Source organism: Pagrus major, chromosome 7, assembly GCF_040436345.1.
Source record: "Pagrus major chromosome 7, Pma_NU_1.0".
Classification (NCBI taxonomy): domain Eukaryota; kingdom Metazoa; phylum Chordata; class Actinopteri; order Spariformes; family Sparidae; genus Pagrus; species Pagrus major.
Genome location: NC_133221.1, coordinates 12,147,967 through 12,160,342, shown reverse-complemented (window position 1 = coordinate 12,160,342; position 12,376 = coordinate 12,147,967). Strand labels below are relative to the sequence as shown.

At 41.0% G+C, this 12,376-nt stretch overlaps 1 protein-coding gene across 1 annotated transcript; it reads left to right on the top strand.

Moving 5' to 3' along the window:
• The first annotated feature begins 1,495 nt into the window (after positions 1-1,495).
• LOC140999495 (voltage-dependent L-type calcium channel subunit beta-3-like) lies at positions 1,496-12,057 on the top strand. Its single transcript, XM_073469916.1, has 13 exons — positions 1,496-1,537; positions 3,769-3,888; positions 5,506-5,628; positions 5,727-5,842; positions 5,922-5,995; positions 6,107-6,126; positions 6,446-6,523; positions 7,480-7,538; positions 7,644-7,744; positions 7,838-7,989; positions 8,077-8,172; positions 9,019-9,207; positions 11,695-12,057. Exons 1-13 carry the CDS (start codon positions 1,496-1,498, stop codon positions 12,055-12,057), a joined length of 1,533 nt encoding a protein of 510 aa, XP_073326017.1.
• The last annotated feature ends 319 nt before the right edge of the window (positions 12,058-12,376 follow it).

Genomic DNA, 12,376 nt, shown 5'->3' with positions numbered 1-12,376 from the left:
GGGTATAATCGAAGGGGTTCAGAAACATTATTGATATAAACAAGAAACTTTCAATGTGTAATGAAACCGTTTCAAGTTAATACTGATGCCTCTGTATGACCTACAGAAGCAAACAGGACCATCGGCGAGAAGTCTGGCTGTCACCGGGCCGGATTCCAACTTATCTGAGTGGGATAAGTCATGAAATTAAAATGTATTTAATGGCGGATTGCCATGAATGTTCCCTGTGGTAACTCTAACTTTATGTGACTATATTCAATATATGTATATTAACCATGGATCAGTTTACTATGTGTGTTATGAATGGAGTCGCTCAAACTGTAGTGATGACCTCACCAAGCCTTATCACCACTCTGTAGGTTTTTTACGGAGCCTTTCAGCTTCTTTTAGCTCGTTGTTTTGGTTTACCACCCCTAACTTTACTGTTTTGGTTCACCCTCAGTTTGTATTCGGCCACAACAGGCAGCTGTTTTCTGGTAAAACCGGATAAACTTACTGTGCACTTACTGCTCAGCACCAAACAGCAGACAGACAACTTGTTAACATTTAGTAGCTGAGGAACCACACCGTGTTCTCCATGTTATCTCCATCCTCAATGGGCCAAAAATCAATTATCAGAGGTTTAATAACATCAGAAAACGTTAATTACTTGTCTAGTGTCCTTGTGTTGAAAGGCTTGTCAATCAATTCGGAATTGGTGCCTTCCAATCTTGCCTTTAGATTTTCATTTTCAATCAAGGATTGTTGCTTTAAAGTCGCCTTATACATAACTCTTCCATGGTTAACCAGTTAATTTACCCACAATTATACAACAGAGCCAATAGTGAAGGCATGTCTGCATGTCCTGCTAAAAAACAACACGAACACATTTGAATGTAAAATCAAAATAAATGCAGAAATTCCCTGCCGCTCCGTCCCTAGACTGTAGGATGACTTGTTCTCTTTTGTGAAACCGACTAGCTGGATGACACACTTCCTCGTTGGCCCGTCCCTGTGGAGTTGAGGCCATCAGTGTTGCAGTGTGTGAAGAATAATCACAGAAGCTGAATAGGAAGGAACAGAGTTAAATTTAGCCCCCAGACGGGGACATTAGCAGTAAAAAAAAAAAAACAAGACATTCTCAGACTAGATCATAAAGATGTACTCACATTGTTGCACTCTGCATTGCAGCTTAGCTTCACAGCCAAAATACATACAGTAGATTTTTGTTTAGTTCAATGGCGGTAACTTCTTTATTTATTTATTTTTTTCAAAAACAGATATCCAGGACAAAGAGTGTGCAACAGAGGTCCACAGCCTCTCGTCCAAACATTAATAATGAATAGCAATCACAGCCGAGGCAGCTCTCTGTGTTCTAACATCATTAAACAGCTCTCTGACATAACGCCTTTCCCCTGCGCCCACCACCATATTTATTCCACTTTTATGTCTGTGTGTGTTTGCGTGCATTCCCAGTGAAGACAGGGAAGCGGTCACAGTGAGAAAATTCAGATTCATGTCTTTATCAGGCTCTAGCGCCGTCCTTCTAATCAGCCAGGTATGCAACTCTATCCGTCCGTCTCTATCTGTGTGCGTCTCTGTCTCTCATGGTCACGGTCCTTTTCCTTCCTCCCCCCTCCTGCTGTGTTTCCCCTATTTTCTTCTATCTACGATGAGGATAGATATCTAGGTCTCACTCCACTCCTTCATGGCATTTTATTATGTTCTAATCTCATCTTCTCTTTGAGATAGCCTCGCTTTATCTTGTCATATAAATCGTTTATACCTCTCTCGTCTCTCCAACCATCCTTCAGTCACTCTCCGTCCTCGTAAACATCCTTCTCTTTTCAGTGTATCTTGTCAAAGATATTCACCCCCTCCTTCTCTGTCTCTCTTTCTATCTATCCCGTTCTTCCTCACCCTCCTTTTCTCTCTCTCGGTGCTGCTCTGGCGCTGGTGCAGTGTTGCCTTGCAGAGCTTGTGAGTGCTAGAAATCAGATCTAGTTATCTAACATAGACACACACACACACACACACACACACACAAAATAAAGGAGGAGAGGTGTTCGCTCGCCGTTTCTCTGGGACTTGAAGTGGTATTGTGGATACAAATTTATTTTGGACTAAATATATGCATTCTGAAGTGCAGGGAAAGCAAAGGTGGTGGTTGTTTTTCATATCTGGGCACTTTATTTTTGTATTTTTAGCCTGAATTTCCTTTTGTTGTGCTGTTGCTAATTGGTCCTCCAGAGGATTCGTTTGTATATGTTGGTAAGATGGATGACCAGGACTTAGTCACTGCACTCTGGAGGAGAGGAAAACCAAAGTGAAAACTGTATTATGTGCTGTTTTTTTGTTTTTTTGTTTCTTTACATCTTGCTTTATCTTCTTTGTATACATGAATGTAATTATGAATACTGGAGTTACCTGTGACAGGTTTTATTTACAGGTTATATTATTTACGTTTTCTTGTCCGTCTCCTTTGTCACTTCTTTTATTCTTTTTATTTTTTGTTTGTCTCCTGTCTCACCACTCGCTTGCCTGACTTGGATTTGTTTTTGCTGCAGCGGTTTTCTTTACTGACAGATTCAGGACTGAGTTGCTTCAGAGAAGCCAAAAAGATGCCAAATATAGGAGAGCGACACACACATACACTCACACACACACACACACACACACACACACACACACACATACAGGACTCAAACTGCATCTAGAACACTTCATTTTCTTCTCTTTTTCATGTTTTTCTCTTTGGAAAACAGCATCATGGTTACTAGCTGAATTGGAAATAAGATTATTTTAGCATACATATATATCTGTATTATAGTTGCAACTAACAATTTTATTCATTATCAATTAACTGATTATTTTCTCGATTAGTCGATTATTCGTTTCAGCTAAAAAATGTCAGAAAAAAGTCAAAACAAAACAGTCAAAATACGAAAAATCTTTAGGTTAACGTTTTTTAAGACAACCAAAAAAAGAAAAAACTTCACATTTCACAAACTACAAGTTAAATTTAGCCATTTTTGCTTCATAAAAAATTTGAATGATTATTAGAATAGTTGCTGATTAATCTTCTACTGATAATTTAAACAACTGAATGTTTCAGCTCTACAACATATGGACATTTAAGAAAACAACCACAAGAAGTACAGCCTAACAGGTTTTGAATAAAAGCCAACAGCACCTATCGAGCAATTTTCACCATTTACATTGTGTAAAATGTCTCTCTGTGTGCTTTATCTGTTGCTTTCAGCATATTGTGCTAGCCATCCCTGGGATATGTCCTTTAACCGCGTACAATGAAAAATGATAGCCACCATATATTTTGCTAATGAGGAGATGTCCTTGGAGAATAAACAGGGAAATAAAGGATGTATATGTGCTGCACTGTGGGGGATGATGGAATGGAGTGGGGCCAAGCAGGAGAGAAGAGGAAGCAGTTGCCTCCTTTGTGCTATATTTGGTCTACCAGAAGATGGCTGGTGTGGGAGAGCAAAGCTTTGTGTTGCGGATACACACAGGCTCACACATGAATGTGTTCATGAATACAGACACCAATTTGCATGCACACCTGCACACAAAGACTGTGGAACAGAAAAACAGATGAAAGCAGAAGTATAAACAGAAACAGTAGATCTACCTATGTAACCTCATAGTAATGCACCTCGGTAATCTCTGCATGATTAGATGATCTGAACGTAAGTTATGAAATTATTTATTCAAATTCTGCAAATATTAATTATAATCTTATTCCATGTCCATCTCTCTGTCTCCTGACAGGGGTCGGCTGATTCGTACACCAGTAGACCGTCGGATTCAGACCTGTCAGCAGAGGAGGACCGCGAGGCGTATCGGCGTGAAGCCGAGCGCCAGGCACAACTGCAGCTCGACAGAGCTAAGGTACATCATACAGTGATTTACACTACCACATACAGTTCTGTAAGTCAAAATATGTATAAGTGAAGTCATCAGATCTTCCAGAAGCCTCACCGTTCAGTGTAAGATATACACGGCTCAGCACCGTGCCAAACTTTTTGGTGAGGTCTGAATCCTCCAACTGCCATGCACAAATCTCCTCACACAAGTAAAACACATTCTGTTTCATCATTGATACACATCTTACACATAAACCATCTAACCAGCTTCTCTAACCCGACTATTTGTAAAGGATTTAGGCTAAACTAAAGAGTTAAATCTACTGTTGATCTACAGCCAAAATGTTGTTTTGATGGCAAACCTCAAGTAAAGTCCAAGTCCTAAGCTCTGTATTTTGAGTCCTATACAAGTAATCATGAATTAAGGAACAGCAGCAACAGCAGGTAAAGGTCAGGGTGTTTAATGTCGGCCTGCCTCTATGACTGATAGCTAATAGACATTGCTTCTTGTTTATTGGTTTTAAAATAGGAAATGTGGACTACAAAATCTTCTTGTGAACAAACAGATCTTGTGACCACATTGGCAGTTATTGATTTCATAATTTCAACGTTAACACTAGCTCTTAGTTAACATGAGCTTAAGCTGTAGCTCGCCACTTTAACACTAACCTCAACTCAAATGTCAAACAAAGTTGAACATTTCAGTTTTGAGCCTCATGTTTGGCATTATTGTGTCCGTTCCTTGTTGACCACAGAATTGTCTTTATATCCCACGTGCCAAACGCACCTTTCCCTCCCTGTCTGCTTCCTAACTTGTCGCTGTCAAACCGAGTCAAAGTGTACGTGTTGTCAGGAAAGTAAGGATTTGATTTGCACATGATAGCTGGTGTTGCGGCATTTTGTTTTTGAGGTGCCCTTCCTACCGTCCCATTCTTGTGAACACAATATCTCAGGAACGCCTTTAGGGAATTTCAGGTATAAACATCCACTTGGACTCAAGGATGAACTGATTAGATATGGTCGTCAATAGTCAAGGTCTCAGTGACCTCACAAAACATGTTTTTGACATGAATACCCAAGAATTTGTTTGCAATTCGATGACATTTCACACAAACGTTCAAAGGTCATCTTCACTGTGACATCATAAAGTTCTGCAAAAACACTTCTGTTCATTATTCAACGTCATAGCTGAGGAACAGAAGGGGAGATTGTGACCATATTTTATATTAGATCAGATACTGAATCGTTGAAACTAACGGGTGTCCACCTTGAAACTGTGGTGATTGTATAGATTTTCTGTTCTGCTGGTTTTAAGATGTATGTGAAGCATCCATGTTTTATCATTTGTAGCTTCTTTGTCTTTCCTCTGTTCTCCTCTGTACTATACACTAAATGTACTCTCTAAGTGAGGACAGCACTGGAAATTATTTACTGTAATCATACATATCTATAAAGTGATAACCTTCATTTAGCTGAGAACTACACTTTTTTAATAAAATCTCAGATACGCTGTTAAAGTCGAGTCAAGTGACCAGACTCTAGTCTAGTCCAAACCTCTGGTGCACAGTCTTTTGTACGTTTACACTGACGGTTTGAATACTGACAAGTGTTTTTCTCTTGTTCTTTTATATTGTGGCTGTAGTCCAAACCTGTAGCGTTTGCAGTAAAGACAAATGTGAGTTACTGTGGAGCTCTGGATGAGGACTGTCCCGTCCAAGGAGCTGCAGTCAATTTCGATGCCAAAGACTTCCTGCACATCAAAGAAGTGAGTGATTATCTGTTGATGCTGATAATGAACCCCTCTGTGACATTAAAACAACAGATATACGTGACAAGGTTCTGTTGTCATTCTGAACTTAACAGAAGTATAACAATGACTGGTGGATCGGTCGGCTAGTAAAAGAAGGAGCAGACATCACCTTCATCCCCAGCCCTCTACGACTGGAGGCCATGAGACTCAAACAGGAGCAGAAACAAAGGTCAGTGATCATATCAAGCTCCTCTGAGGACTCTTTCATACAGAATACGTTTGGTAACTTGGTGTTGTTGTTGATGCAGGAAAACAGGGGGTAACTCCTCTAGTTTAGGGGACATGGTGACTGGGGGTTGGAGGACCACACCACCATCTGCAGGTGAATGTAAGTACTACAAGTCTTTCCCTATTTACACTGGAATAAAAACAACTTTGCTCTCTGGTATTTTATTTTTCCTTTCATTGATTGTTATTGTCTTGTTTTCACAAGCCAAACAGAAGCAAAAACAGGTAGGTTTTGGCACTTTATGATGTGCATGTGCTCATAATAAGTAGTGTTGGACATAAAACAGACAAAAATGTCTTAAAAAGCGTTTAATTCCGTTCCTTTACATTTTTTACATTATTCTTTGACTATACCTGTGAAATTGGTATTTAAAGAAGCATCTATTCAATGTGGTGTAAGTCCTCAATTTAATTTGGTGAGCTCTGCAGAAATCCTGATTATGTTTTTGAGCTTCCCACAACCAACAAACCCAACGGCCATCGTTTCTTACCCACGCTCTCTGTTCTTCATCCCTCTCCCCTCGTCCTCCCCTATTTCTGGCAGGAACACGTCCCTCCCTACGACGTGGTGCCCTCTATGAGGCCGGTGGTCCTCGTGGGACCATCGTTGAAGGGCTATGAGGTCAGACTCTCCCCATTTCACCTCCAGCAGACAGAGAGTGACTACCTCACACTGCACTGTTTTCACTGTTCATGCACTGCTGCTTTTGTTGTTTGAATCAATCAGACAATGAGTTTGAGTCCAGTTTCTAGTTTTTCTCGATATACTTACACACAGTGCATAGTTTATTTGTGAAGAAGGCGGTTACATAATAACTTCATGGAATGCATGAAACTATTTGCAGCATGGAACCGTAAACAGTCTTTAACCAGAATCGCACTCCATCCTCCATCCATGTTTCGTGGAAATCGGTTCAGTACTTTTTGTGTAATCCTGCTGACAAACCAACCAACCTACAAACAACAAACGAGCCTAACACGGCAGAAAAAACAACCTTTGCAGAAGGAAAGAATCTAACTATATATAAGTTTGCAGCCATGCTTTCCATTGTAACATTTCGCTGATTCTTTGGTGGGACTCTTAAGACATTTTACTTCTGGCACATCTTCAACACATTGTTCATTAACCTTTAAATTTGACCTATAAAGCTCTAATGAGGGCAGAGCCCTTAAAAAAAACAAACACACAGTTTTCTTGATGTTGAGTGTTAGATGTTTTTGTTGTAAATTGTACTTGTTGGAGTAGTTTGAATACCGTGTCATCTGAAAAGTAACTAGTAATTAAAGTTATTAAATTAATATGGTGAGTAAAAAGTACAATATTTGCCCTCAAAATGTAGTCGAGTGGAAGTATAAAGTACCAGAAAAGGGAAATACTCAAGTAATTGAGAGTGCTGTAAATGTACTTAGTTACATTCCATCACTGTGTATATTTAGGTATGTATAGTAATGCAGCCTCCTAAAATTGATCTTTGACATGATGTGATGGTGTGTGGAAAGAAGCTGATTTTTCTGTCTGGATGTTTTGATGTCTTGACGTTGTACAGTCTGTTTCTCTCTCATTATCCTCCCGACTAGGTGACGGATATGATGCAGAAAGCTCTTTTTGACTTCCTGAAACACAGATTTGAGGGAAGGTCAGTAAAAAACAGAGAGATGACAGAATAATCTCTGCAGCTGTGGAAAGTCGGGACTTTAATGAACCTGATCAGCATACTTTTCCGCTTTATGACTGTTTGCAGAATCTCAATCACCCGTGTAACTGCCGACCTGTCTTTAGCCAAGAGATCCGTCCTCAACAAAAGACCCATAATGGAGAGATCCAACACTCGCTCCAGTCTAGGTAACCACGCTTATGTCAGCATGAAAACAGTCTTTTGGTAAAAAGAAGCAATGAGATCAAACTTACAAAGTCTAATGTGTGTTGTCTGTGCAGCGGAGGTTCAGAGTGAGATTGAGAGGATATTTGAGCTTGCCAAAACCCTGCAGCTGGTGATTCTGGACGCGGACACCATCAACCATCCCGCCCAGCTAGCCAAAACCTCCCTCGCACCCATCATTGTCTACGTTAAAGTTTCCTCGCCAAAGGTACAGCAGGTTACCTCAGTCACGAACGTTGGATTCAGGCTGCCTCATCATCCTTGACCTTTAACTTTGGTTTTACCTTCCTGCCAGGTGCTCCAGAGGCTGGTCAAATCCAGGGGGAAGTCTCAGAGCAAGCACCTGAATGTGCAGATGATGGCTGCAGACAAACTCTCTCAGTGCCCCCCTGTGAGTGGTGGAAGTAACTTGAATTTTTCCTACTGCTGTAATGTTTGATTGACCCCTATCAACCTGTACAATATCAATAATGTGTATAAAGAAGTTGTATTTACAAGGTAAAGAAGAGGGAGAAATGTGTGCAGCACCTACCACAAACAGCTTTAGTTTATTTTTTATTCATGCTAGCAGTGTGGCTCCAGGGAAGCAATGTCTGTCACTTGGTCACAATAAGTATTGGGTGACTTTAAAGTCACTTAACTTAAACTTATAAAGTCATTCATGGTGCCCAGAGGATCAAGCCTACTGATTCTTCCTCTAATGCCGCCATGAAAAGCTTTATATTAATAAGTCAAGTAAATGCCCGTCCGATCACTCTTGTTTTACCTCAGTTTCTCTCCCTCTTCGCCTTCTTTGCCTCCTCCATCAGCAGGGTTCCTTTTCTTTTGCAATGTAGAGTTTCCACAGTTATTCCCATTGTTCCACCGTTACCCGAGGATAGTGACCAGAAAACAGTGCCCCTTCCTGTTTCAGTTGTGCAATGGCAGATACACTTCCTTTGTGCCAAAATTTAACCGTCATTCTTCCGAGAAAAATCCTGTCTGGTGGCGAATCGAATATCATAATGAAAGTGTGGTTTATAGGGAACTAATCAATAAGCGGATAGTGTCATTTTTCTAAAGCCATCACACTGTGCAATCAGTATTTACTTCAGAATGATAAGTTAAAGCAAAAAAGTTGCCTATTACCAGTCTAATGATTTAATAATTCAACTTTTGTTCCACAAAGTTTTTTTTAGCTGCTGGATGTAAATTTATGTAATTCTTGATGTTTTCTTTTCTTTTTATTGACTTGTAGGATATGTTTGATGTCATTTTGGATGAGAACCAGCTGGAAGATGCATGTGAGCATTTGGCTGAATACCTGGAGGTCTACTGGCGTGCCACTCACCTCCCAGGCAACACCCCTCTGAACCCGTTACTGGAGCAGAGTCTGATGACCCCGCCTTCTGCCATCTCTAGCCTACAGGTGAGTTTGTCGTCATCTGTTTAAAAAGCAGGAGAGCACGAAAAGAAATACCGTTTTGATACTGTTTTAAGACTCTTAAGTAGGAATCATGTTCTGAACACGTTGTATGTTGTCAATGTCTTTACCAGCTCTTCATCTCAGATTCTCACTCCTTTGTTTTTGTTTGATTGTCTCCAGTTGTCTTGTCTGTCCTCTCACTCATCCATGCTTAACATTTTTGCAGTTTTCTGAAACACAGGAATTAATTGAATGATCGCTTACAAAATGGGGTGAGTAGTAGGGTTTATATATTTGCACTCTCAACCCCAACGATCCCCTCTGACACTCCTCCCGACACCTGAACACAACAGAGCGGCTGAGACAGTGAATGAACAGCATTTTATTCATTCAGATCTCACCACAGAAAAAATGACGTGTTTTTCTCCACTGCATCCTGCCTTCTTTTCCTTTAGTTGATGGTCTCAGGTGAATCACTGCTCCACAAGCTTTCTGGGAGAAAGTTCACAAAGCAGCTTCTATATAAACACCTTAATTAAGAACGTAATGTTTGAAAGAAATAAAACAGTTGTGTGAAATGTCAAAATCTGACCATTGTTCTCTATTTTTCAATCAGCGTTGATTGTTTTCCAAGCATGCTTTGTGAATGGTGCCCCGGCTCACAGTGGCAGATGATGCTATCTTGAATGCTAATGAAAGGCATCTGATCAATGCTTTAATAATGTATTCACCTGATCTAAATGAATAATTTACACCACAATAAACAGAGACCATAACATCAGTACAATAACGTTTTATGTCCAAATGTAACCTCCTGACCATCCATTCAACTGTTTCACTGGCATTTCTTCTGTTCGCTGTCTGTAGTATTGATCTGTATACACACAGACAAAACAATGTCAACACTTAAAGCAGTCATTTGTGAGAAATGGCCAAACTTTTTGCGTGTGAAGAAACAACAGTAGTGACGTTATGTCAAGGAAGTCTCTACTGTGTTGCAGAGATGTCTACTGAAGTTAGCATGCTCACCAGCTAGCCCCAGAGGCTTCGTTCAGTCCCAGTCTGGTGTCCAGCTGTGGCCACTTGGAAGCTGGTTGACTGCGGTGCAGACTCTCGTCAGCTAACAGGACCACTTTAGCCTCGTTTCCACTGAGCTGTCCGGTTTAGTTCAGTTCAGTTCGAACGGTTACTAGCTCCACGGCAAACTGAGCAACTTGCTAACAGCAGCTAGTAGCTAGTAGAGTAGAGTAAGTCCAGTATGTTAAGCAGCAGTAAGCGGTTTTGCTGCCCCCTTAGATTTGGAGCCACTTTCGAACTTTGGCCATTTCTTAGAAATGACACCTTTAATGAAAAAGGACTTTGAAGAGACTTTATCACACTGAAAACACTGCTGCATGCCCATTATTAACATCCTTATCTCCATACACAGTATGTTGTATATATTGTACTGTTCTGTCTTATTTCTGATGCTTACTTGAAGGTTATGACCACCGCTCCAATGTTTTGAAACATTGCTGGTAAAATCAAAGGAAGCTGTGATTCCTTTTGTGATTTATTACCAAGTGCTGATTGTCAGATCTGATTTATAGCAGACAAATGCTACTAACTGTCATCATAAGTGCTATTGTGTTGCATTGTTTGTAATTATCTCAGCTATTTGGAAGTTGAGGACTATAATCGAATGTTTTAAGGCTGTCTTTAAAGAACATCGACAAGCCGATATCTCAGTTGAAAAAGTTACTGGTGCTGTGATTCTTTCTCCAGGTTGTACTGAATCCTGAAGTGATTATTCACATCCACTTTTATATGGTTAGATAAATAATTACCCTTTCATAGAAAATACACTTTACAACTTGCCATAATGAATAGACATTAAAAAAAACATGCATAACAAATGTTAGTGACATTATTGCATGCATATAAAACTAATCTGAGACGTGTAAAAAAAAAACACAGTAAATACTTGGATGTTGCTGATTAAACCCGGTAAAGATTATAAAAAAAGGAGACAAGTTGCCGTGTAACATGACAACATACATGTAAATGCGACAGTATTAACTCAGTAATGATAGATGTGAAACATGGCAGCCAAAGGTCCCGTGTTTTACATACTAACATGCATGCGGTTCAGTTGGGGTTGTGAATAGTGTAATTTTTTTGTGTTAATGTTCAATATTATTCAGCCAACAACATACAATGCACAAACACGCATGTGAGCGTTGTTTTAAGGTAGATTTGAACCTTTCCTTTAAAGTCCTTCTTCACGTCGTGTTTGCATTATTTTGTCTACGCTGTGTGTGTTTGCTGTCTATGAAAAACTGTCTGTGCTATTTGTAAACAGAATAGAATATATATGTAGTGTGAAGCTTCTTTGAGATATTGTCCTACTTTCAGAGCTTTCTTCTGACTCTTTCTTTCTCTTTCTCCTCCATGACTACTCAAATCCTCCAGAACAAGAACCAGCCGCAGCCTCGTGAGGCGGTGGGCTTGGAGGCTGACGAGGAGGAGGAGGCAGGCGAGGAGGCCCACTCCCCCTTGGAGCAGGACAGTCTCATGCCGTCTGACGAGGCCAGCGACTCCCTGTCTCGCGGCCAGAGGGGGAGCCCGTGCCACAGGGGGGGTGAGGAGGACGAAGAGGAGGAGGAGGAAGAAGAAGAGGAGGAGGAAGAGGAGGAGGATGAGTACGCCTCCCCCTGCCATGCTCGCACATACAGGGACATGTACCCCCCTCACCGTGGGCACACAGGCAGTGCCCACAGTGCCAATGGGCACGAGTCACAGGACAGGCTGCTCCAGCGTGAAGCTCAGCAAGGTCACAACCAGAGGAACAACCGCCAGCGCAGCCGCCCCTGGCCCCGAGACACCTACTGAGGACCGATCTGGCCTCCAGATCAGCACCGAGATCACCCCAAGCCCTCCGACCGTTCCCAAACAATTTAGAGATGAAAAAGTCGCCCCAAAAAAGCTTAAATCAGAGAAACAGATGCCCAGTTTATTAAGCAGACACCTGTGTGTGTCTAGTTCAGAGAATTTCCAGTCACACTCTTCCAGACTCCCAGTTTATCTAAAGCGAGGGGATGTAACGACCTCTCCACATTCAGATAAAAGTCAACAGGGCTACTCACCTCTGCAATGGAAAGGTTTCAGGCTACCAGCTGTACGCAAACTCAAACTTTAGCTGCTTTGCCTA

Excerpts from the sequence above, each read along its gene's own strand:
- LOC140999495 (XM_073469916.1), top strand. The coding sequence starts at position 1,496 with ATGTCTTTATCAGGCTCTAGCGCCGTCCTTCTAATCAGCCAG. Across the intron at positions 7,745-7,837 it reads CAACACTCGCTCCAGTCTAG|CGGAGGTTCAGAGTGAGATT; the intron begins GTAACCACGCTT and ends TTGTCTGTGCAG. Across the intron at positions 8,173-9,018 it reads AACTCTCTCAGTGCCCCCCT|GATATGTTTGATGTCATTTT; the intron begins GTGAGTGGTGGA and ends ATTGACTTGTAG.